The 22,295-nt window shown below is 36.9% G+C and overlaps 5 protein-coding genes across 10 annotated transcripts; 2 read left to right on the top strand and 3 right to left on the bottom strand.

The window, feature by feature from the left end:
* Positions 1-45: 45 nt before the first annotated feature.
* On the top strand, positions 46-1,651 carry Sirt2 (NAD-dependent protein deacylase sirtuin-2). Its single transcript, XM_088043901.1, has 6 exons — positions 46-314; positions 358-591; positions 638-994; positions 1,042-1,240; positions 1,284-1,470; positions 1,519-1,651. The coding sequence occupies exons 1-6, from the start codon at positions 233-235 to the stop codon at positions 1,600-1,602; spliced, it is 1,143 nt and encodes a 380-aa protein (XP_087900027.1). The 5' UTR covers positions 46-232; the 3' UTR covers positions 1,603-1,651.
* Positions 1,624-8,094, bottom strand: GluProRS (Glutamyl-prolyl-tRNA synthetase). The gene is made up of 17 exons (XM_088043871.1): positions 8,009-8,094; positions 7,604-7,954; positions 7,287-7,557; positions 6,919-7,238; positions 6,366-6,537; positions 6,086-6,319; positions 5,438-6,035; positions 5,161-5,385; positions 4,692-4,961; positions 4,467-4,643; positions 3,947-4,417; positions 3,719-3,898; positions 3,225-3,671; positions 2,793-3,177; positions 2,498-2,739; positions 1,900-2,204; positions 1,624-1,846 (listed from the first exon to the last, which is right to left on the bottom strand). The coding sequence occupies exons 1-17, from the start codon at positions 8,043-8,045 to the stop codon at positions 1,684-1,686; spliced, it is 4,848 nt and encodes a 1,615-aa protein (XP_087899997.1). The 5' UTR covers positions 8,046-8,094; the 3' UTR covers positions 1,624-1,683.
* A 132-nt stretch (positions 8,095-8,226) lies between these two features.
* MetRS (methionyl-tRNA synthetase 1) lies at positions 8,227-11,872 on the top strand. 2 transcript variants are annotated; one of them, XM_088043892.1, is made up of 11 exons: positions 8,227-8,388; positions 8,449-8,726; positions 8,779-9,149; positions 9,266-9,586; positions 9,639-9,921; positions 9,966-10,350; positions 10,395-10,608; positions 10,655-10,891; positions 10,941-11,078; positions 11,127-11,502; positions 11,553-11,872. In XM_088043892.1, exons 1-11 carry the CDS (start codon positions 8,286-8,288, stop codon positions 11,697-11,699), a joined length of 2,853 nt encoding a protein of 950 aa, XP_087900018.1. In that variant the 5' UTR covers positions 8,227-8,285; the 3' UTR covers positions 11,700-11,872. The 2 variants fall into 2 exon arrangements, with proteins under 2 accessions (XP_087900018.1, XP_087900010.1); XM_088043884.1 differs by having other exon boundaries at positions 8,227-8,726.
* On the bottom strand, positions 11,814-13,236 carry LOC148181506 (uncharacterized). Its single transcript, XM_088043940.1, has 3 exons — positions 13,027-13,236; positions 12,157-12,299; positions 11,814-12,113 (listed from the first exon to the last, which is right to left on the bottom strand). Exons 1-3 carry the CDS (start codon positions 13,234-13,236, stop codon positions 11,954-11,956), a joined length of 513 nt encoding a protein of 170 aa, XP_087900066.1. The 3' UTR covers positions 11,814-11,953.
* Positions 13,237-16,527: 3,291 nt separating this feature from the next.
* Positions 16,528-22,278, bottom strand: LOC148181505 (uncharacterized). 5 transcript variants are annotated; one of them, XM_088048389.1, is made up of 7 exons: positions 22,152-22,278; positions 21,600-22,102; positions 21,268-21,546; positions 18,005-18,784; positions 17,703-17,959; positions 16,863-17,464; positions 16,528-16,817 (listed from the first exon to the last, which is right to left on the bottom strand). In XM_088048389.1, the coding sequence occupies exons 1-7, from the start codon at positions 22,179-22,181 to the stop codon at positions 16,623-16,625; spliced, it is 2,646 nt and encodes an 881-aa protein (XP_087904515.1). In that variant the 5' UTR covers positions 22,182-22,278; the 3' UTR covers positions 16,528-16,622. The 5 variants fall into 5 exon arrangements, with proteins under 5 accessions (XP_087904515.1, XP_087904510.1, XP_087904512.1 ...); XM_088048384.1 differs by having other exon boundaries at positions 17,703-18,784; XM_088048386.1 differs by having other exon boundaries at positions 16,872-17,464; positions 17,703-18,784.
* Between the last annotated feature and the right edge of the window lie 17 nt (positions 22,279-22,295).

Raw genomic sequence — 22,295 nt, 5'->3', positions numbered from 1 at the left:
TACACGATCTTACCACAATATTTACACTAATTACTCCATTCAAGAAACAACACACAATATTTATTTAGAATTTAACTTAGATTTACCGTAATTTTCACTACAACTGCAATTTTTGTTAGAAAATTTGTTCAGCCAATCGTTGCGCTCGCCTCCAATTGTCAAAACATGTCAACGTCAGCTGGCTTATTTTATTTGAAACCGAATTGTAATTAATAATACGAATAATTGTTGAATGCTAAAGTGGCAACACTTCAGGAAACGCGTCAAACATTTATATAAAAAGTTCCTCACAATGTCTGAAGAAAAGTCAAAAGGTAATTAATCGAAAATCTAAAATTTGTGTACAGGTTTGTTTAGGGGCTACTTCCAAAGAAACACCGGAAGCTGAATCAGAGGGTTCAAGCACTGATGGTGCAATGACTGTGGAATCTTTGAGGAAATACTTGTCAGAAAAACTAGGATTAGCTGATGAGCCTGATGGAGAGAAAGTTAAAATTCTTGATTCACTTTCCTTGGACGGAATTGTTGATTATATTAATAAAAATGACTGTAAGAACGTGATCACTATGGCCGGTGCTGGAATTTCAACTTGTGAGTAGAAACAACACTAAGTCAGAAGTTGTATTGTTGTTTCCAGCTGCGGGAATCCCAGATTTTCGTTCCCCAGGCAGTGGGCTCTATCATAACTTACAGAAATACAACCTCCCACACCCACAAGCAATTTTTGAGTTGGGTTTTTTCCATGAAAACCCAAAGCCCTTTTTTACCTTGGCCAAAGAATTGTATCCTGGCTCTTTTAAGCCAACAATCTGTCATTACTTCATTAAAATGTTAATAGAAAAGGGGCTACTTCTAAGACACTATTCCCAAAACATTGACACATTGGAAAGAGTGGCGGGAATCCCTGAGGACAAAATTGTGGAAGCCCATGGGACTTTTTACACAGGACACTGTTTGAAGTGTAAAAAAGAATACAGTCTTGAGTGGATGAAAGGTTGTGAAAATGATTGAGGAACCATGTTAATAACTTCAAGTTTCCAGAAAGAATCTTCAAAGATGAAGTTCCCCACTGTGAAGACAAGAAGTGTGAAGGAGTAGTTAAACCAGACATTGTTTTCTTTGGGGAAACTTTACCTTCCAAGTTCTATGCCCTCATAGAAAAGGACTTTAAGAAATGTGACTTACTTATCATTTTAGGCTCTTCTCTAGCTGTACAACCTTTTGCTTCACTTGTTGATAGGTACAATTCAACACAAAAGTCACAAATTAATTAAATTGTTTAGAGTTCCAGACACTTGTCCTCGCCTATTGATAAATCGGGAAAAAGCGGGACACAAATCCGGGATAATGGCAATGTTGGGTCTTGGAGGAGGGTTGGATTTTGAAGGGAAAAACAACTCAAGAGATGTTGCATGGCTAGGGGACTGTGATGAAGGCTGCGAACTTCTGGCAGAGAAGTTGGGATGGGGCGTGAGTAAATTTCCCCGCTCCTTTCTTATCACTCACACTAATTTTCAGGATGAACTGAAGAAGTTGAGGGAAAGCGAAATCGAAAAAATCGACAAAGAGAATCAACCCCCCAAAACACAAAAGAGTTCTTAGAAATATGTTAGTTTAAACAGAGTTGATTAATAAGTTTATTCATGAAAAAGTAGTTTAAGTTTGAAACGGATGGCAATTAGTTTAATAGCTCCTGCCAAACAGCGTGTAGAACTGCGGTTTTCTTGTACAATTTGGATGAATACATTTGTCGTTACTCTGAATGGGCGCTGGTTGTTCCAGTGGTATGCACAAAGACTTGGCCCCCATGGATGGAGCCCCAGGATCAGCAGCTTCACTGTCATCACTAAAGAACAGAAAAAATTCCAATTTCACGTCAATATCAGATTTGCTACTCACCGCGCGCTCTCAGCCTTAATCTTATCCTCGCAAGAACTGTCCCCGCAAAACGGAGCCAAGATAATATTCTTCTGGTCCAGCTTCTCCGAAAATTTCGACCAATCCTTCAACAAAATAGTATGACTGTTCAAATCATTTGTAGCCTTTTGTAGAAGATTCCTCTGTATTTCATCCAACAAGCTGTTTAATTTTTGTGCCGCTGAAGCACGTGGGAATGTTATTTTTTCACCGGTGTCCCTTCTTACAGCGACAATTTGTTGTTTTTCGATGTCTTTAGGGCCCAACTCGACTCGAATGGGTACACCCTTGAAAACAAGATTAAATTGGGTTTTCCTAATTTGTATTTTAAAGATTCCCAAGTTGCTATGGAAAGAAAGCTATTATCGCATCGCGAATCGAAATGGGATATTATAGCACTGAAAACGAATGAGGAAATGGCGAAAATAGCTCTGTTACAAGAACAAATTAGGAAAAATAGTATAAAAACCTCGTTCATAAGGCCATTAAGGCACTCACTCATAAACTTGGATTCGTGCCTTAAAATTTGCCTTATGAAACTCGGTGTTTTAATATACTATTAAAACGCAGGAGCTCCTACTTTTAACTCCCAGTGGTTGAATTTCCATCCAGGCGAATAATTATTGCGGTAATCTCCTTTAACTTTCATGTTTGCACTTTTGAGTTCGTTTTCTAAAGCGTCGCAGGAAGACTGAAGGTTATTTCGGCCTTGTTCGGATAATCCGACTGTGATTCCGCAGGGGACTATCACAACTTGGATGCAGGCAGCGCGAGGGGGCAAAACGAGCCCTTTGTTGTCCGCATGGATCATTATCATTACACCTATTTTGTACACAATGCTATCAATGAAACATGAGAGGGTTGTTAATAGTTACCGATAGTTCTAGTGGTGAAACCCCACGAATTCTGATACACGTATTTTTTCTCTTGAGTATCAGGATCTTCGTAAACTATATCAAACATTTTCGAGAAGTTCTGACCCAAGTGATGGGAAGTAGCGCCTTGGATGCCCCTCCCGCTCGCAGAAACAAACGCCTCAACAGTTAGAGTGTAGTCACCACCGGCGAATTTCTCTTTCTCAGTTTTACGACCCTTCACCACTGGGATTGCCAAAATATCCGTATAAATCCTAGCGTACAAATCTAAAATAGTCTTAACTTCGTCGCAGGCATCTTGTTGGGACGCATGGGCAGTGTGTCCTTCCTGCCATAAGAACTCTCTGGTTCTCAGGAAAGGTTGCGGGTGTTTAAACTCCCACCTCTGAAACCTCATTTCAAGCACCCCAAAAAAAATACCTGAAGACTTACCACCACGTTGTTCCACTGGTTGAGTTTGATTGGTAGATCCCTGTAGGATTGTATCCATTTCGCGTACGCTGGATACATCACCGTCTCGGATGTTGGTCGCACGGCGATGGGCTCAGCCAATTCCGAATCTCCCGACTTTGTCACCCATGCGACTTCAGGAGCGAAGTCTGCAATATGTGTCTTTTCTTTCTCCAGAACAGAGCGTGCCACGAAAATCGGGAAATAACAGTCTTCAACACCTAATTTCTCGATTTCTGAAGAGAACCACTCCTTGATGACTTTCCAGATCGCGAAAGACCACGGTCTGAAGATGTAGCAACCAGAAACGTCGTAGTACTCGATCATTTCGCCTTTGGTGATAACTTGAGAGTACCAATCCGACAAGTTTTCCTCTTTTTTAGCTTCCAAACCTAAGCGGGTTTGTTTTTTGACAGCGCTGTCTTCATCCTGAAAGATTAGAAGTTTGAAAAAGTTTAAACACGTCAGTTTGGTACCTTTGGAGGAGAAACAGGTTTCTTTTCTTTTGACACCTTTTCCTGCGCTTTCGGTTTGACCTTTTCCTGGGCTTTGGGCTTTGATGGAGTTCTTCCAGCAACTGGGAAGTCAGTACCAGTCAGAGTTTTATAGTCAGTCTTCAAGCTTAACAGAACTTTAACCGCTTGATCGATCTCATCCTAAAACATCAATTAATTATAAAACGCACACAAAAACTTCTGTCTTACCTTGCTAGCTTTCTTGGCTTTTAAGTCTCTGACTAGATTTCCCTGTTCCGTCACTTTCGCGACCAAACTATCCACGCTGGTGGTGTCACCGCCGGCAACTGAAGTGTCTCCACTTCCGGCGTTCATAGAGACGTTACAAACTTCCGGTTTCATGTTCGGTTTCCACTCTTTTCCTGTGGCTTTCTTGAAGTCGCCTTTCAGTTGTAATAATGTTTTAACTTCGCGATCAACGTCACTCTTTGCTGCTTTATCAGTTTTCAACTGTCGGACAACGTCGCCTTGCTTCGCGATGGCTTCAAGTAATTCCGCTTCTGATTTTGTGGCAGCCGGAGCTGGGGTTGGATTAGGTGCGCTTCCGGGGGCCCAATCTTTCCCGAATTTTTGTTTGTACTCTTGTTTGAGAGCTAGAAGTGTCTTAACTTCAGCGTCTACGGCGCTCTTCTCAGCTTTCTCGGATTTCAATTTTCGCACCTAAGTTTGAATGAAAATAACTGGAAAGTTTTCGGGAAAATAACCAAACCTTGTCTCCCTGGGCGGCGATTTTAGCATCTAAATTGTCATCGTCGCTCTTTGGTGCTGCTCCAGGTGTCCAGTCCGCCCCAAACATCTGTTTGTATTCCTGCTTCAGACTTAATAGTGTTTTGACTTCAGCATCCACCACACTCTTATCTGCTTTTTCCGACTTAAGTTTGCGAACCTAACAAATTTCAGTTAGTCACGTCTTACAAACTCCACCACAAGTTACCTTATCGCCCTGTGCTGATATTTTTGACCCCAAATCCCCGGACACTGCAGGAGGTGCCTGAGCTGGAGGCACGCATCCAGGCTTCCACTCGGTTTTTGTAACAGTTTTGTAATCAGATTTTAGAGCCAGCAGCGTCTTCACGGCACCATCAATCTCAGTCTTTTGTGCTTTTTGCGATTTTAAGTTACGCACGATGTCACCTTGTTTGATGATTTCTTCGTTAATTTGAGCTGCTGATTTTGACGCAGGCTCAGTTTTCATTTTTTCGGTCTACAAAAACACGTGGAAACATATAATACGGATAGTAGCGGACTAATGTAATAAAATTTAAACAACTGATAAAACAAAACAGATTTTAGGATTACACGTGGATCGCCACTTTCTCTTTGAAAGCAGCTCGCGGCGACTGATCTGCCAGCGAAAGTGGGGCAATAGTTAGTTCAAATATTCCTTCAAAACTTAAACTCACCGCTTTTGGAGGGCTGGCCGCCTTCGGTTTGTTCACAGAAAGTGGACTTTCTTTGGTGCTCCCGTCGGGAATATAAAACAAAATAATCGACTGCTCCCTGCAGGTAAATAAATCGATCGGTTCATACGCCACATCAACTCTGAAGAATCCACGTCTCTGGAGTTGAATGATATCTCCTTTTTTCAACGACTTCAGTTCAGGGTCGCCGATCATTTGCACTTCTTTCTAATTGTAAAATCAAACATTTATTTTGTTTTTTTCGCATGAGTAAACATACCCGAGTTTCATGTCCGATGAACTGCTTGAAATCTTCGTCCTTTCCAAGAAGAGGTTTACTAATTATATGGTCAAAATAAACGCACCAAGTTGGTGTGAATTTACTTTGATCCGTGACCGCTAACCATGTCAGTTTAAGAGTTTTTTTGTAGTCTTTGTTATCCAAGTTGGGCTCTGCTTCAACTGAAGTTATTACATTGTTATTTCTTGTTATTTTCTTGATGAGGAGATTTCCCCAGTTAATAAACGTGGCGTTTTCCCCTTCTTTCAAACATTCAGCGTCGACTCTATCAATGATAATCTTGGGACTCGTCCACACAGTTTTCGTGCCAACATCGTTATTCTTGGGGTGTTTAGGCACAGTGAGACATTCCTCTTTCGCCCCCTTTACATGGATGGTAACAGGATCATCAAACTCAAGTGCGGTGTACCGAGGAGCAATCGGATCAATAACTTTCTTATTAAACGACCAAATTTTGTCCCACTCCATGAAAACGACAGATCTGCTGGATCCCTGAGCAATGATAAATTCTTTCAGTCCCTGGACTGTCATCCCTCTTCTTAGTACGCCACGAACCGTCGGCATTCTCGGATCATCCCTTTATAAAAAAAGGAGTATTATTTTGTACATTTTGGTATTGGGGAGTACCATCCATCAACTAATCCCTCGTTGACAAACCATGTTAACTTTCTTTTACTCAGAACCGTGTTGGTCATGGATAGTCGACTATACTCCCAGATGTGAGGTTTCCTCAAGCCGAGAGCATCAATAAACCAGTAAAATTGGGGGTCACGGTCGTGGTACTCCATGGTACGTAAGGTATGGGTGACACCTTCGATGGCGTCGACGATAGGGCACGCGAAATCGTAAGTTGGATACACCCTAAAAGTGTCCATGAAAAACGAAAACTTGTAAGACGGTTTCATACTTGTATTTATCTCCTGTTCTTGGATGAATTTCGTTTTTGCACCTGTAGATTGTGGGGTCTCTCAAGCAACCATTTGGGGACTGCATGTCGATTTTCGCTCTTACGCAACATTTTTGGCCTTTTTGGGTACCCTTTTTCATCTCTTCCCATAGTTTAAGGTTTTGTTCGTAAGCTGGCAATAAAGACAATGATTTGACACAAGAAATTGGATTAGAAAAAAAATCAATTGTTACGCAACTGATTATGTAAACGAGCTATGAAGACAAAATTATCATATTTTTTTTATTTTAAAGTTGCGTCTTATCAATATCAATTAAATTAAGATCATAGTTGAAGTTGTGTATCAGTATAATAAAAAATAAAAGTTTATTACGCTCCCATTGAAGCTTTTTTAAAAAGTAACAAAGTGATAAGATCATTTTATTGCTGTTTATTGAGCCGAAAACTGCGAACGATTATCCAATAAACTAATCGTTTTATCATTATTGGAACAAGTAAGATTGTTCCAATTAGACTTTTTAAATGTTGTTGCTTGTAACTAAAATAAAATTACCATTTTTCCTATTTGGTGACTCTATCTTTTGTTCACGCTGCGCCTTCATAGTCTCAGCATCCGTATCATCCACATAAGCTTTCCCCTCTTTCAGTAGCTTCTCACAATACTCTTGCATCAAGTCAAAATACTGAGAAGTATGAGTAAACATGTCTGGTTTAATCTCCAACATATCAACATCCTCCAAAATGACTTTTTCAAATTCGGCATTCTCTTTAGCTGGATTTGTATCATCAAAACGCATTATAAGCTTTCCTTTGAAGGCTTCCTGGTAATACTGATTCAGTAGAGCAGCCTTGGCATGACCAATATGAAGATACCTGAGAATCTGTGATAAGTAAAATCATTATAGTAAGACAAGTCAATACCCTGACGCTTCTGGTGGAAATCTGACCACAACTTTGCCCATTTCAGCCCCTGGAAGTTCAATGAATTTACCCTCTTGGGCCCTGTTCCCTACATTTGACTTCTCCAATGATTGTCTACCACCAGTCGGGGGGGCTAAAGCTGTTTTCACTTCATTTGGTAAGGAATCTAACGTCTTCACAACAGCTGGTTGTGACTTGATGAAGTTGTACCATCTTAGCACATTTTTGGGGGCTTCTTTTTTGGAAACTTGGTCCTGCCATGGTCTAGAACCTACTCAGGACAAATCATTACCTATTTACTTATAAAAGAAACTCACTGTAAAGATTAGCAAAGACTGCAAAATCTGCAATAGTCAGACGTTTACATGCCAGGTAAGTCACAGTATCTAGAGACTTATTTAGTAAAGATAAATACTCATTGAGATCATTCTTTGCCGTTTTCAAATTCAACGAATATGTCAGCCAATGATCAACCTCAGTTTTCTCCACTGGGGTGCTACCATACAACTCAGCCTCAGCTGCAAGTCTAGCAATAGCCCTCAACAAATCATTGTTAGTTTCACAAGTAATTTTCTTTGTGCAATTATCAATGACGTTTTGATCGCCCCATTGAACCTCCAACGGCGCTTTAGTTAAAGTTTTAACGTATTCAGCCGCAATTACACCTCCTAGAAATAGAAAGAAGTTATTTTTGTAACTTATCTTAATATGGAAATCCTAACCTAAAAGAGGGTTGCTCTTGCTGCAAACCAACTTCATCACGGACGAACTACAACTGCTCCACACAAAAAACGCACGAAAATGATATTTTAATTAAATAATTCAAGAAATATTGTGCAACAATTAAAACACATGCATGCCACACAGTCCGCACATGCCGCAAATTCTAGTGACTTTAGCTGTCATCGTCAGCTGTCAACGTCACGCCACATGTCAGTGAAGGTTATGAATTTCTGCATCATTGCAAAAAATTGCTTTTTTCACTGAAACTTACCAAAAATGTTGATTTATACCAACGAAAACAACCCAGCTGTGTTGAAGTTGCTAATAGCCGCTAATTTCTCGGGGAAAAATGTTACTGTAAAAGTTGTCAACATAAATGGTAAGTTGCATCATGGTTTTCTGGGAATTTGCATACACGTGGATTTTATTTTTCATCTAGACCGTAGTCTTCAAGAACCGAAGCATTTGCCTTATCTAGAAGTTAACGAAGACTCGATCATTTTCGTACCAAATGCTGCAGTTTGGCTGTTTTTCCCGTCTTCAGGGGAGACCGCCATTGCCACTAGTGAGTGGCTGGAATGGGAGTCGACTATTTTTGCCCCTAATTTAGCTCACATTGTTGGGGCCAGCTCTAAAAGCGAAAAACTCAAATCCAGTGTGACTTCATCGTTAGAGAAATTAAACGCGGCTTTAGGAACCACAAGTTTTCTAACTGGGGTACTAATTATTTGTCCTCTTAATTGATTAATTGAAATTGTGGTTGTTTTAGAATGCCCTCAATGCGAGTGACGTTGTCGTTTGGTCCACTTTATATCCACTTTTTATAGATAATTCACTGTCTAAACAATATTTAACTAGTTATGCTAATGTCTTGAATTGGATCCAGAAAGTAGAGCAGAATCAAAATGTGAAGAGTGCTTTAAGTACTTTTAAAGTATCGGGAGGAAGCGTGGCATATCAGGCGTTACTCAGTGGGGCCAAATACCCTTCACCAGCGTCAGCCCCTGTTGCTGAACCTGCAAATCTGTCTCCTCAGCATCAGCCTGAAGTTCTTACAAACGAGGAAGTAGAAGCAGCCAAGAATGCTTGGTTGAACAGTGACGGAAAAGTCCCGAAATTACGGACGAAGCCGAAAAAAATGTATGTAAACAATGCCCCAGTCAAAAAAAGAAACATTTTTGCGGTGTATTTTGTTACATGTTGTAGACCATGCCTTGAACATAATTTAATTACCACATGATTCTAATTCTTTTTAGATTGCCTGTCAGCAACGAAAAAAATATTCTCATTACATCAGCTTTACCGTACGTTAACAATGTCCCCCACTTGGGTAACATAATCGGCTGCGTCCTCTCGGCCGACGTCTTCGCAAGATTCTCTCGCATTTGCAACCACAACACTCTTTTCATCGCCGGCACTGACGAATACGGAACCGCCACAGAAACCAAAGCTCTAGAAGAGGGACTCTCTTGTAAAGCTATTTGTGACAAATATTACACAATCCATAAAGATATTTACGACTGGTTTAACATCAGTTTTGACCACTTTGGACGCTCTTCAGCGCCTCAGCAAACTGAGTTAGTTCCATCTTAGTTGAAATAACCATCCAGTTAACTATCTTCATTCCAGGCTTTGTCAGGACTTATTTTTACAGTTGAATAGCAACGGTTTCATGTTCACTGAACCTGTGGAGCAGTTACATTGCGAAAAATGTAACCGTTACCTCGCTGATAGGTTTGTGGAAGGCGGCTGTCCGCATCCTGGATGTAACTACGAAGATGCTCGTGGTGACCAATGCGACGGGTGTGGTAAACTCGTGAATGCCATCGAATTGAAGAATCCGCGGTGTAAGATTTGTAGTAGCACTCCGAAAGTTAAGACTTCGAAGCAGTTCTTTATTGATCTCCCCAAGGTACTTGTTTACTGTTTTTACCATTTTATAATAACACTTTGTAGTTGGAACCACTTTTGCTCCACTGGATGAAGAAATCGGCTCCTGGATGGTCGAACAACGCGCAAGTTATCGCAAAATCTTGGATGCGAGAAGGTTTAAAGCCGCGTTGTATCACGAGAGACTTGAAATGGGGGGTACCGGTGCCCCTCAACGATTTCAGAGATAAAGTATTTTATGTTTGGTTTGACGCCCCTATTGGTTACATGTCAATAAGTAAAGCGTATACTGAAAATTGGGAACAATGGTGGAGGCCCAAAGCTGAGCACAATGTCTGTTTGTACCAATTTATGGCCAAAGACAATGTTCCGTTCCATGCGGTTATGTTTCCTGCGTGTCTTTTAGGGGCCAACAGAGGGTACACTACGGTTTCACATATTATGGCGACAGGTAAAAACGACTCTGTATGAGTAGTACAAGACAGATTTTTGCAGAGTATTTGAATTACGAGGATGGAAAGTTCTCGAAATCTCGAGGCGTCGGAGTTTTCGGAAACGACGCTCGCGATACTGGAATCCCAAGTGACGTCTGGCGCTTCTATTTACTTTACGTGCGACCAGAGTCCCAGGATTCTAGTTTCAGTTGGAGCGATCTCGCCACTAAGAACAATTCAGAATTATTGAACAACTTAGGAAACTTTATAAATCGGTACTAACTCCCCCAATACGATCTTGTAATTAAGAGAAAATTTTAGCGCCCTTGTCTTCGCGAAAAACAACTTCAACAAAACAGTCCCGGAGATAAAACCCAACAAAGATGATTTCACTCTCTTGGCTTTGTGCACGCGAGAATTAAAAGGTTACATCAGTTGTCTCGAGAAAGCGAAATTGAGAGACGGTATTAGACACATCCTCTCAATTTCGCGACATGGGAATCAATACATGCAGTCCAACCAGCCGTGGGTACTCCTCAAGGGGAGCCCCGAAAACAAGTAACAATTCCGAGCCCAAATCCCCGGTTTTTACTTTTTTTTTTTGTAGGATTCGTGCTGGTACCGTTATCGGAATCTGTTGCAACATTGCTTGTCTTTTGGCGACGTTGTTGCACCCGTACATGCCTGACACTAGCAACACTCTTAAGAAGCAGTTGAATATTGATAACATTGCTCTGAATCCACAGTGAGTTTCGTACGATTAAAAGTGTCTTTTCTAACGTTTTTTCAACAGAAAAATTGAGATAACTCAGTTACTACAATCAGGGCACCAGTTGGGAGAACCAGCACCTCTTTTCGTGAAACTCGAACCCTCAAAAGTGGAGGAATTAAAGCAAAGATTTGCGGGGAAAAGAAGCGAGAGTCCTGTTAAAGCAAACGGTGTCGCTACAGACATCAAAGTCTTACAAACAACTCTCTTGGCTCAGGAGGCAAAGATACAGAAACTAAAGGCGAATGGTGCTAATAAGAAAGTATTACAAGCAGAAGAAGCGATTTTGGCGGGTTTACGCAAGGAAGTAGATTTGGTTCAAAAAACTTCTCCCGCACCGGACAAAAAAGAGGCGAATCCCGCAGATATTAAAAAATTGGAGGAAGAAATTACAAATCAAGTACGGTCAGAATTGATCTGGTTGTGTCATTGCTAACTTTTTTTTTGCAGGGTTTGGTTGTACGAAAACTCAAAGAAAGTGGTGCTAATAAAAGCGAGTGGCAGCCTGAAGTGTCCAAGTTGCTTGAATTGAAAACGAAACTTGCGAATTTGTTGGGGACTCCAATCGCCGACCAGAAAGGGAAGAAGAAAAAATAGAGTTAAACTTTCCAGTGTTGTATAAAATCTGTACTTCTAAATTATTTTTTCGGTATTTCGCTTGTACCTATTTATTTCAGTAGGTAGTATTTAAAAGTATGTTTCCCGGTTGTGGTATAAAATTTTTATTTATTTGATATTTATGTATAACTTAATAAACAATGGTCTCTAAACTTTGATTGTAACTGTTCCTAATTAACGAGATTACACAGACTGTCATAACACTTCAACATTCTCAAAACAATTTTGCAAGTTCAACCACCGAAAAATTTCAACAAATTAGTCATTGTTTGACTGCTGTACGGACAGAGTTTGTACATTTTCATGCATTGGCGAGGGTTTGTGGCTTGTTCGCCGTATTTTAAAGCTTCAAGAAGTTGTTTACTAGCCCATGAATCCCTCTCTGATGCCGATCTACAAGAAAAATCAGAATTGCAAAGATTTAAGTACAACATACCGAGTTATTTCAAGAATATTTCGGCTTGTTACATCGAGTTGTTCTTCGTCTTGGGCTGCCAATTGGCAAATAAAACTGCGGGCGCATCGAGCCGGGTCTCTGGATAACACGAACTCCCAGTTGATTCCGTACTGTTTGGAGCTCTAGAAGAAACGAGTTTTTGTTATTGCAAGAATTTGTAGCCTTAAATTTCACATTTTGTTGTTTGTTAGTATAAAACGGTGCCAACAACATTTAAATTGCTGTAAAGATTAAATATGAAAGACGTGGGATTCTGCAAATCATTTTTTCCGTAAAATATTAGAAAGTTTTCCCGCTGATCCCTTTGCTGACACTGCATAACGAGCAATTATGAAATACGAGCCACAACCCATGCAGGATTTTTTTTCTTTTCTCTGCATGCACGTGCAGACATTCAAATAAGGAAGAAGTAATTAGAACATTCCGTGCCAATATTTCATATGTCGATATGCAAGTCAATGCATTTCTTATGTAATTTTCGCCGAGGAATGTGATCAAGTTTTGATAAATAATTACATATTGGACTTTCGCTTGCTCTAATAACTAAGATTTATCTCTTCGCCGTCCATTTTTCAGAAGAGACGACAAACCCAATCTTACGAAAAAGAAAATTTTAAATTATTGTCATTAAATCTAATCTGATATGCAACTTTCGCTCGAACCTCATTTCATTTTTAAATGTTTATATTGCAAAAACGACTATTATTATGGCACTAAATTTTAAAATCCGGTTTAAGTATTTTCTCTGACTGATGAAAATTTAAGGCAGCCTAATTCTGTTTATACGTATTTTTTGCAAGTCACGTAACTGCCTCCAGTCACAAAACACAGTTATGCAAATTAGCTTACATCAATAGACCGCTTCTCGAATAGTTTTCCACCCCCGCCGCCGCCGCTGCCGCCCCCATTGCTTATATTGCCGTAGTCTTGGGCTAAAGTATGAACCATCCATAATCCTGCCAAACCCATGCCTGCCAAAATAACGATTTTTATGAAATGACCGGCTTTGGAAACTCCGATGAGACTGAGAAGGATGAAACTGAAGGATAAGTAGTTCATCTGAAAATTAAAACGAGAGTGAAAATCAGTTCCAATCAATTAAATAGTGAGAAAAACAAGATTGTAATGAAAGTTTAATTACGGTTTGCACGCTAGGAAATGAAAAAATAAATCATAAATGGATGAATGGGAAAGTTGGGTGGTTATTGCAAATTTGAATTTTTCCGATTTGTATTACACGTGGTCTTGTTTCCGTGACATGATATACACGAAATTACCATAAACCTGTTTGGTAAAAGCCTAAGGGGGCTTTCCTGCAATGCGCGAAAGTGCACATTGTACCGCATGGTTTTGTTGTTCTTGTAGAGACACTCCCAGTGATAGACAATTGAGGTACACTTTCATTTTCACAATAAAAACAATATCAATTAAATGGTACTTGCTTCAAACATGAAAATTCCATTAAAAAGTTATGTGAATTGAACCACCGCAATCGCGCGAATTTCCAAAAAAAATAAAAGAAATCATAATATGTGGATACACATTTTCATGCTTACTTCCAATAATCCCAAAATAAGATAAAATTCGTATGTAGGTAAATTTTAAATTAATTAGCTTTAAATTAATTTTGATAAAACAAGTTTCCTAGAAAAATTTCTCTCTCAAAAAGGCATAAAACTAATTAATAATAATAATAATAATAATGATAATAATAATAATAATATGACTCTTATGAATTTTTAATTTACCTTTAAATTTAGACCACACCACTTATCACAAAGACTGACAAAGAACGACTCAAATTTGCAGACTTTCCGATAAATATATAAACTTGGTAGGCAACTTAAGGGAGAGATGGGAAAGCAGTGAAAGTATTTCTCCACATGTTTCTGCAAAATCATGTGTCTGGGTAAACCTGCTCTTGTTTCAATTGCATAGGAAATGACAAAACGTAAACTTTTGAAATATTTACTAGACTGGTAACTTTGAGTAGTTTTATTATTTATGTAATTATGATAATAAATACATTTCCTTTATAAGTGTGTCCTGTCAAGGCGGAGGCAAATAATACCAATAATTGGTTCCGACTTTGTGGTTATTTGTGGGAAGAAATTAAATTACAATTAGTTTTTGAAGCTGCGGAAATTTATTTCTTTGATGTCAGCATTCGCTTGTAAAGAAGAAGATTTTTTTTTTAAATATCATGAAAAGTGTGAAAGTAGCTGCAGTTTTTCTGAGAACGAGCCTTTTCAATTAGCGAGATTTTTAAATGAAAAGGTTAAAAGGATAATATAAATATTTAGCTTTCTATCAAATTTAGATCTGCAGTTGATATTGTGAGATCGTTTGCAATTGGGTTAATTGATCTCTTTGGAATACCATACAAAATTTTATTTTCCATAAATGACGTGTTAATAATTTCTGTAATATGGCAATAATGATCAAGCAAATTGTACAGTTCTTTGGATTTAAATAATATGTATAAAGATTTGACTTGATTAATTTAATTTTTTTATTTCTATATTAGCGTTTTTTGCCATAGTTCAAGTTGAATCTTATTGTGAAGTTTTTTGTTTATAATATTCACACTTCAAGCGCAGTTTTTTATACATATGACTATCAGTCCTTCATAACTCCAAATTGCAAATTTTAGAAAATTTTAGGTTTTGTCGAAATGAAAAATTTGCCATTTTGTTGCCCTCATTGGCATAATTCGGTGAGTTTAATAATAATTAGTTTTATTATGTTTATTAAGAAGTATTCAAAAATTCAAAATTCAGAATTATAGCTGTTGACTTGGTAATTTTAGAAATTAAAAACAAACTAAAAATATCCATTATAGATGAATTGATCGAAAATCTTGCAATCTCTATCGTTTAAAGTTTCGTAAACATAAATAGTATGAACTGTTTGTAACAGTGCGAAAATTACAAATTAAGTACCAATCCTTAAATTACCATTTTTATAAAATAAATAAAAACCAAAAATCTTAAAAATATTCGTCTAAAATAAAAAAAAAATCAAGACTTTTGTCGATAAAATTTGTAAAGTTATTGTTAGAATACAGTTTATTACGTAACTAATAAAAAATTACGATTTTGTCTCAAAAATATTGCCAATTTTAGAAAATTCGAATTTGTGTAAAAACAAAAAAATCTCAAAAATATACGTCTAGAATGAAAATTTTTCAGAAATCTCGGAACTTTTGACGTTAACATTTGCAAATCCATTGGTAGGTATTTGTAATTAGTTTATTACGTAATTATACAAAAATTACAAATTTCACTCAAATATTGCCAATTTTAGCAAATTCGAATTGGTGTAAAAACCAAAAATTTCAAAAATAATTGTCTTAAATGAAAAATTGCTCCGAAATCTCGAGACTTTTGTCGTTAAAATTTGCAAACTTATTGGTACAAATAGTATAAATAGTACAAATAATTAAGTTAATTAATAGTTAGGTAACTATTCAAAAGTTACAAATTGCTCTCAAATAGTGCCAATTTTAGAAAACTCGAATTTGTGTGGAAACTTCTTCATTGTTTGACTACGAGTGGTATAACAATAGAACCTCTTCGTCTTTTTCTTTACAATTCAACAACTTTGATATGTTTATTAAACATGCAAAAACACAGAATTTGAGAATATTAAAAATAAAAAGTTTAAAAAACTTTCCGAAAAAAATGAATTTGGAATTCCAGAAATGGATTTCTGCCCTAGTTCCATGAGATGAAGCTCCACAATTGTCTGCTTCTTCTTTTCCATTTTCTCTATACATCGATGACTGGCAAAATTTTGGTTAACAGGTTAACAACCTAACTCTAAATATTTACTACGAATTTTTACCAGTCATGCAACTGCCTCCAGTCACACATCTTAGTGATGTAAATTTAGCTCACATCAACAAAATTTTATTGCTAAAATTTGGAAAATTTTATTAGTTATTTCTATGAGCAATTGTTGCTGCAAAATGACCAATTTCGAAAATTTGAATTTTGTGAAAACGAAAATTCTCCATGTTTTGTAGAGCGGCGTGACTTTGGAAGCTCGCAATTTCAACAATTTTGATCTGTTTTTATTGTCACAAAATTGTCGATTTTAGAAAATTTGAAATTTTAAACAAACTAAAAATTCTGGTTTGTCGCTTTTATAAAAAAAAGTGTCGGAGAAATTATCGAATGCACGTCTGCATTTATTCGCGTGACTATCACATGACGATAGCCATAAAACGTCGTTTTATGAAGTCTGAAACGATTTTATCTGGCAACATTTTATGACTTTTCTCCGTCCATTTGGGAAAGTTTTCTTATCGAACCAAAACAACAACACCCACTCAATAAAACTCGAACATAGTAAAGAATAACAAATTTATTCAACAGATACATAAAAACCGCTTAATAAAAATAGTGCAACAGTGTTAAATATTACGGCAGTGAAACAATTCTTCATTTCAGTTCTAAAATTTTCTGTTTCATGTACATGTCTAACTGTGAGTAATCCAGAAGGGTGTTCCTCACGAATTCGTGTAAAATTGAAGGCCACTTATTATCTAATAATCTCAGTTTGTTTACTGAATTGCCCATTTCTTCTAATAACTGTGACATGTATTGTTTCGCTCTGAGTTTAACACCCGCGTCGTCCTGCAATTTGTAATGAAAATCGAACGATGTTTCTTTATTACTTACTCCACAGACTTTCTTATATTGTAGGGCTTCTTTACTAACAACACTCTTCAAATCAGGATCTGCCGCCATGAGCCACTTTTTCGCGTTTTGTTCTGAAACTCCATAACTCACATCAAGTCGCAATCTCACCAGTAACGGCTGTAATAAAACGTCCGGTAGCGACCATAATACCAAATCGCTCAAACTCTGATACTCTTCATTCGCTTTTTTCACTTCTTCTTCTTTCACTTCCACGTCGTTGATTACAGATAAACCCCAATGGGACAGTCTATAAATCGCATAACTTCTCCACTTTTTCTCCGATATGGGATTTCCTTCAGGATCGATAAACAACGACGTCAATCCTTGCACTTCAGCCAAAGCGTTGATTTGGCCTAAACAGTGAATGTTGGTCTCTTTGAAGTAAAAATTATCGATGTTGGGAAATCTGAATTTGAGTTTATTAAAAATCCCTGTAATTCCGTTGAAATTGACGTAATTAAATTTGACGGTGGTGACATCATTTGCTTTAGAAGTGTTCCAAGGTTTGTCGATGAAGCGTAAGGCACATTGTCCGTAAACGTTCAAATATCGCCCGCAGATTTCTATCAAGTAGTCTCCTCCTGAAAGAAAAATTAAAACTTGTCATTGTAGTTAAAAAATTGCGAGCGATTTAAACACAGACACGCGAAGTTCTTAGAACACGCTTAAATAATAATTCGAAGCTTTCAACTCGCCGACACTTAATTACCGCTCGCCTTTGCAATTTTTCATCACAATACGTACCACCCAAACCAACAAATAAAGCCTAAAGGTTAAGGCTAATAACGTTCTAAGAGTCTGCTAAAAATATCCACCAACCTTGCTCCCTATCCTTTCCTCCCGATAAAGGAGAGCCCTGTTTTTTGGGCTTCGCTGTGGAAGCCCTTGTATGAACTTTCGAAGCAAAAACTCGATTGTTGGCTGCACTTTTAACATTTCTTGCAATTCTCTCCGTTTTTAAAGAAGATGGTTCACTACTCGATGTGCTTGGTGCCGTGATATTGGTAATACTGGAGTTGCTCGCCGTTTCAACGCATGGATCTTTTGGTTCTTCAACTTGTTGAATTCGGGTCTCTCTATAAAAAATTTGTAGAGTTTTTGGGGGTGGGGAAGTAGAGTACCTTGGCAAAACCACTTCTGGAGGGTCTTCTACTTTTGGATCTTCGTGTTCTGATTCAACTTCCGTGTCACTCGAGCTTTCAGAGTCGGAGGAATCATTCTCGCTGCCTAAAGAACTGACAGAGCTATCGACATTGGGACCGATACTAGAAAGACTCCCCGATAATTTTATACTGTTTTCTTTCGAACCCGCCTCGCTTTTTTGCTCCATTTTCTTAATAATCGGGACCAAAATTGGTGGTAATCTAATATACTCATTACTCGAAGTATTCGAAGAAGACGTGTTTTGTGAATTATCAGTATCTTGTGAACTAGTTCGTATCAATTTCTTATTAGTAAAAAGAGGCACTTTGGTAGTAATACTGGCAAAAGTCTTCGTTTTCGTTTTCCCAAGAGACGTCAGAATCAAATCCGAATCAACAGACAAGTTCGTCATCGTTTTCGTCAAATTATTCGATGCTTTCGCGGTGAGGCATTTCGTTTGTGATCTTAGTAATTCCCAGTTTGTTCTTGCGTTCGATATAATCTCTTCCCTGCGAACGTTTAGACATACATCACTTGTTAAATCCATGAAAGCCGAGTTGGTCGATTCTTTGTTGCGACGCCACGCCATCGCCGCTTTTCTTACTTGCTCAGTTATCTGCATTGTGTTGAGTTTGTTGAGTTGAGGCAAATATGAAACTAGGAATGACACGCAATCACCGGAAAGAAAAACTGGGTTGTTGTCGATGGAGATTTCTTTGAGGTTTGACGATTTTGCCAAGCTACTTATGTCTTCGACGCTGAAAAGTATTGTTTTGGATAGTTACTTTGATGGCGTAGTCATAAATGTAATAAGTGGCTGCTCTAGCGAAAATTAATTTGGAACCGGCGCATCCACCATTTTTTTAAAAGACTATAAAGCGACATGCAAGCGTTGTAGGCTTAATCTTCAAAAAACAGAAATTTTAAATAATTTTTGGTTGTTTTACTTTGGATTTCACAGCAGTTAAATTAATGGAAATCCGTAAAATCTTAAGTTTCCAAAAATGTGAAAAATTTGAGATCTGAAAAAGTAAAAGGAACGTAAAAAAGTTATAGAATAATAATAATCAACGAATCTAAGAAGAGTTAAAAATATTGAAAAAACATTATTTAAAAAACTGAGTGCATGCTTTAAAGTAATTGTTTACAACTATCAAAATTATAGAAATTGTGGAAATTTCTAAAAGTTCTGTTTCTTGCTCAAAAATTTTGAAATTAAGCACAGTTGAAAAACAAGTCAAAGGCAGTGAAATCCCTAAATTTTGCTGGGTTATGACCGAAACTATCAAAGTTACGAAACTTAATAAAAAGTGTTTTTTTTGTTTTTTTTTTAAATTCTGTTTTTTACTCAAAAATTTCGATGTGCAGCACAATTAACAAACAAGTCGGAAGTAGTGAAATCCTAAAATTTTACTGAATTACGATTGAAACCGCCAGAGTTACAGAATTAAATAGAAGGTTATGAAGATTTTAGGTTCGGATTAAAAATGAATTTTTGTAAAAAATTTATTTCCTACTTCAAAATTTTTGAATTTAGCAGTTCATAAGTAAAACGAAAAGAAATAAATCCCCAAATTTCTCTGATTTATAACTGAAACTAGTAAAATTACGGAATTTAATAGAAAGTTGTGAACATTTTTGGTTCTTTCAAAATGAAAAATTATAAAAATTCTGTTTTGCATCCAAAAATGCGGCCCAGTTGATAAGCAAGTCAACGGTATAAAAGTTACGTAATTAAATAGAAAGCAATAAAAATTTCTTGTTGGGTGCAAAAATAAATTTTTTAAAAAATTTTGTTTCCTACTCCAAAATTTTGGAATTTAGCACAGTTGATCATTAAGTCGAAAACAAATAATTCCCCAAGTTTTGCTGATTTATAACTAAAACTACCAAAGTTACGGAATTTAATAAAAAGTGGTGAATTTTTTTTTTTAATAATAATTTCTAAAAATTTTTTTTCTGCTCAAAAATTTTGGAATGACAGTTAATAAACAAGGCAAAAATAGTAAAAGTCCATAATTTTACTGCAATACGATTAAAATTGTCAAAGTTACGAAATTAAATAGAAAGTGATGAAGATTTCTGATTCGGCTTGAAAATAAGCTTTTCTAAAAATTTTGTTTACAGCTCCAAAATTTTGGAATGTAGCACAGTTCATAACTAAAAGGAAAACAAATCAATTCCCAAATTTTGCTGATTTATAAGTCAAACTACGAAAGTTACGGAATTTAATAAAAAGTGGTGAAAAGTTTTGGTTCTTCCAAAATGAAAATTTGAAAAAAATCTGTTTTTCACTCAACAATTTTGGAATGCAGCACAGAAAGTAGTAAAAGTCCAAAATTTTACCGCAGCACGTTTGAAACTGCAAAAGTTTGGGAATTAAGTAGAAAACGATAATACCTGGTTCAGCTCGAAAATTGAATTTTTAAAAAAATCTCTTTCCTGCTCCTGTGACAATAAAATGTACATTTAAAATGTAAGAGTATAAAATCTTAAAAGATTAAAATTGCAAAGAAAACAAAAGAGAAAATTTAAAGAACTAAATAATTAAAAAATATACAAAAAAAATAAAAAAAATGAAAGTAGAAAATTCAAAATATTTGATTAATCAGAATATTATTTCCTATTGCACACCTATTTTTGCATTCTACTTTGAGGTGGAAGTGCTAAAGTCTATTTTGACCCAGCGCATCCACCATTTTTACCACTTCAAATTTTATGTATCTTTTTTTTAATTTAAATTTTCTTTTGGAGATTTAAACAGAAAGATGCAAAAATGTAAACATATTAAACTACCGATTTTTGTTTCTATTTGTTATAGAAAAGTGGTGAAATTAGGAAGAACATGATGGGAAATTAGAATGTATATTGTTTCTCATTTATTAGCATAATTGAATTGTTTTTAAAGGAAGGAGAAAACTTCGGAATTCCGTGAAAGTGTACGCATTTATTCTACTAACTACCTAGTTTCGGCCATCATCAAAGTCAAAACACCACGGCCAAGGTGCGAAAAATAAATAATTGAAAACACACAATTGAAATCGGGAATAACATTCCGTGTCATTTAAAAAATTCAAGAAAAAGAAGCTAATAAAACATAAGCAATTATTGATTTTAGTTTTGCCGACGAAGTGAGAATAGAAAGCGATATAACACGATCCCAAACAAAATTTACATATTTGTCGACAGACTGTTGAACTATCGTGCCTACTTTTTTCAGACATCTTTTTTCTACACTTACCTCTGCAAGTCATTGTTGCTGATAAATAACTTAACTAAATTGGGGGTTTCCCCGAACCCAAGTAATTTTTTTAGCCTGTTTCTCCTTAAATTTAACTCTTGTAGCGAAGTCAATCCGTGGAAATCTCCGACTCCTATAAATCTAATCTGATTTCCGGCTAAATTTAAAACTTTCAACTCAGTTAAAGCACTGAGGCCGTTAACGTGCGTTATCTGATTTCCATGTAAATCCAACACTTCCACTTTCTTCAGACCATTCAGACCTTCAATTCTACGCAACCTTAAGAAGAAAACAAAGTGATTTTTTTTTACAACATTTTTGTTTAATTTTACCTATTCTTTCCTACCAACAAAACCCTGAGATTATCTAACGTGTTTAACCACCCCATTTGTTCCAACTGGTTATCATAAATATCTAGAAAGACCAAATAAGGGAAACTCTGAGCCTTCAACCCATCTAGATTACTAATCAAGTTATGCTGTAAAGACAGCAGTCTTAATTTCACTTCTCCATCTATAACGGGGAAAGATGTAAGACCTCGGCGATCGAGACTTATCCTGTCTGGACTACACTCTTTTTCATTTGGAGTGCGACTTATGTGAATTGTACCATCAGCGTGGGTTTGTAGAGTTATGGGATCGCATGATATGAGTTTTGTACTGTGAGCTTTGGAAATGCTTGAGGCATTGAGGGTACTGTGGGATCTTTTCGTTAATCTTCTATGTTCATGGGAGGGCAATGCTGACTCTATAGTAAGAAAAGCATCGGAACGATCTGCGTCATTTCTTTCGATGCTCTTCACTTGGGTTTGCAGGCGGAAAGCCCTCTTCTTATCCTGAGAAAAAAAGAAAATTAAAGGAATACACACAAATGGAAATATTTACAACAGCAGCAACACTACTGCTCGTTGGCATTTATATTCCATGCAGATCATTAGTTAATACAAAATCGTCATTATAAGACAAAACTGATGTTCAGCTTTGACTTGTCAAGACTGTAAACAAACTACGTTGGTATAGCAGAACCCT

The sequence above is a fragment of the Gnatocerus cornutus genome, chromosome 1, assembly GCF_029298725.1.
Source record: "Gnatocerus cornutus isolate USDA-ARS CGAHR chromosome 1, icGnaCorn1.1, whole genome shotgun sequence".
Classification (NCBI taxonomy): Eukaryota; Metazoa; Arthropoda; class Insecta; order Coleoptera; family Tenebrionidae; genus Gnatocerus; species Gnatocerus cornutus.
Note: the sequence above shows the minus strand (reverse complement) of the source record. Positions and strands in the feature narration are given on the sequence as shown.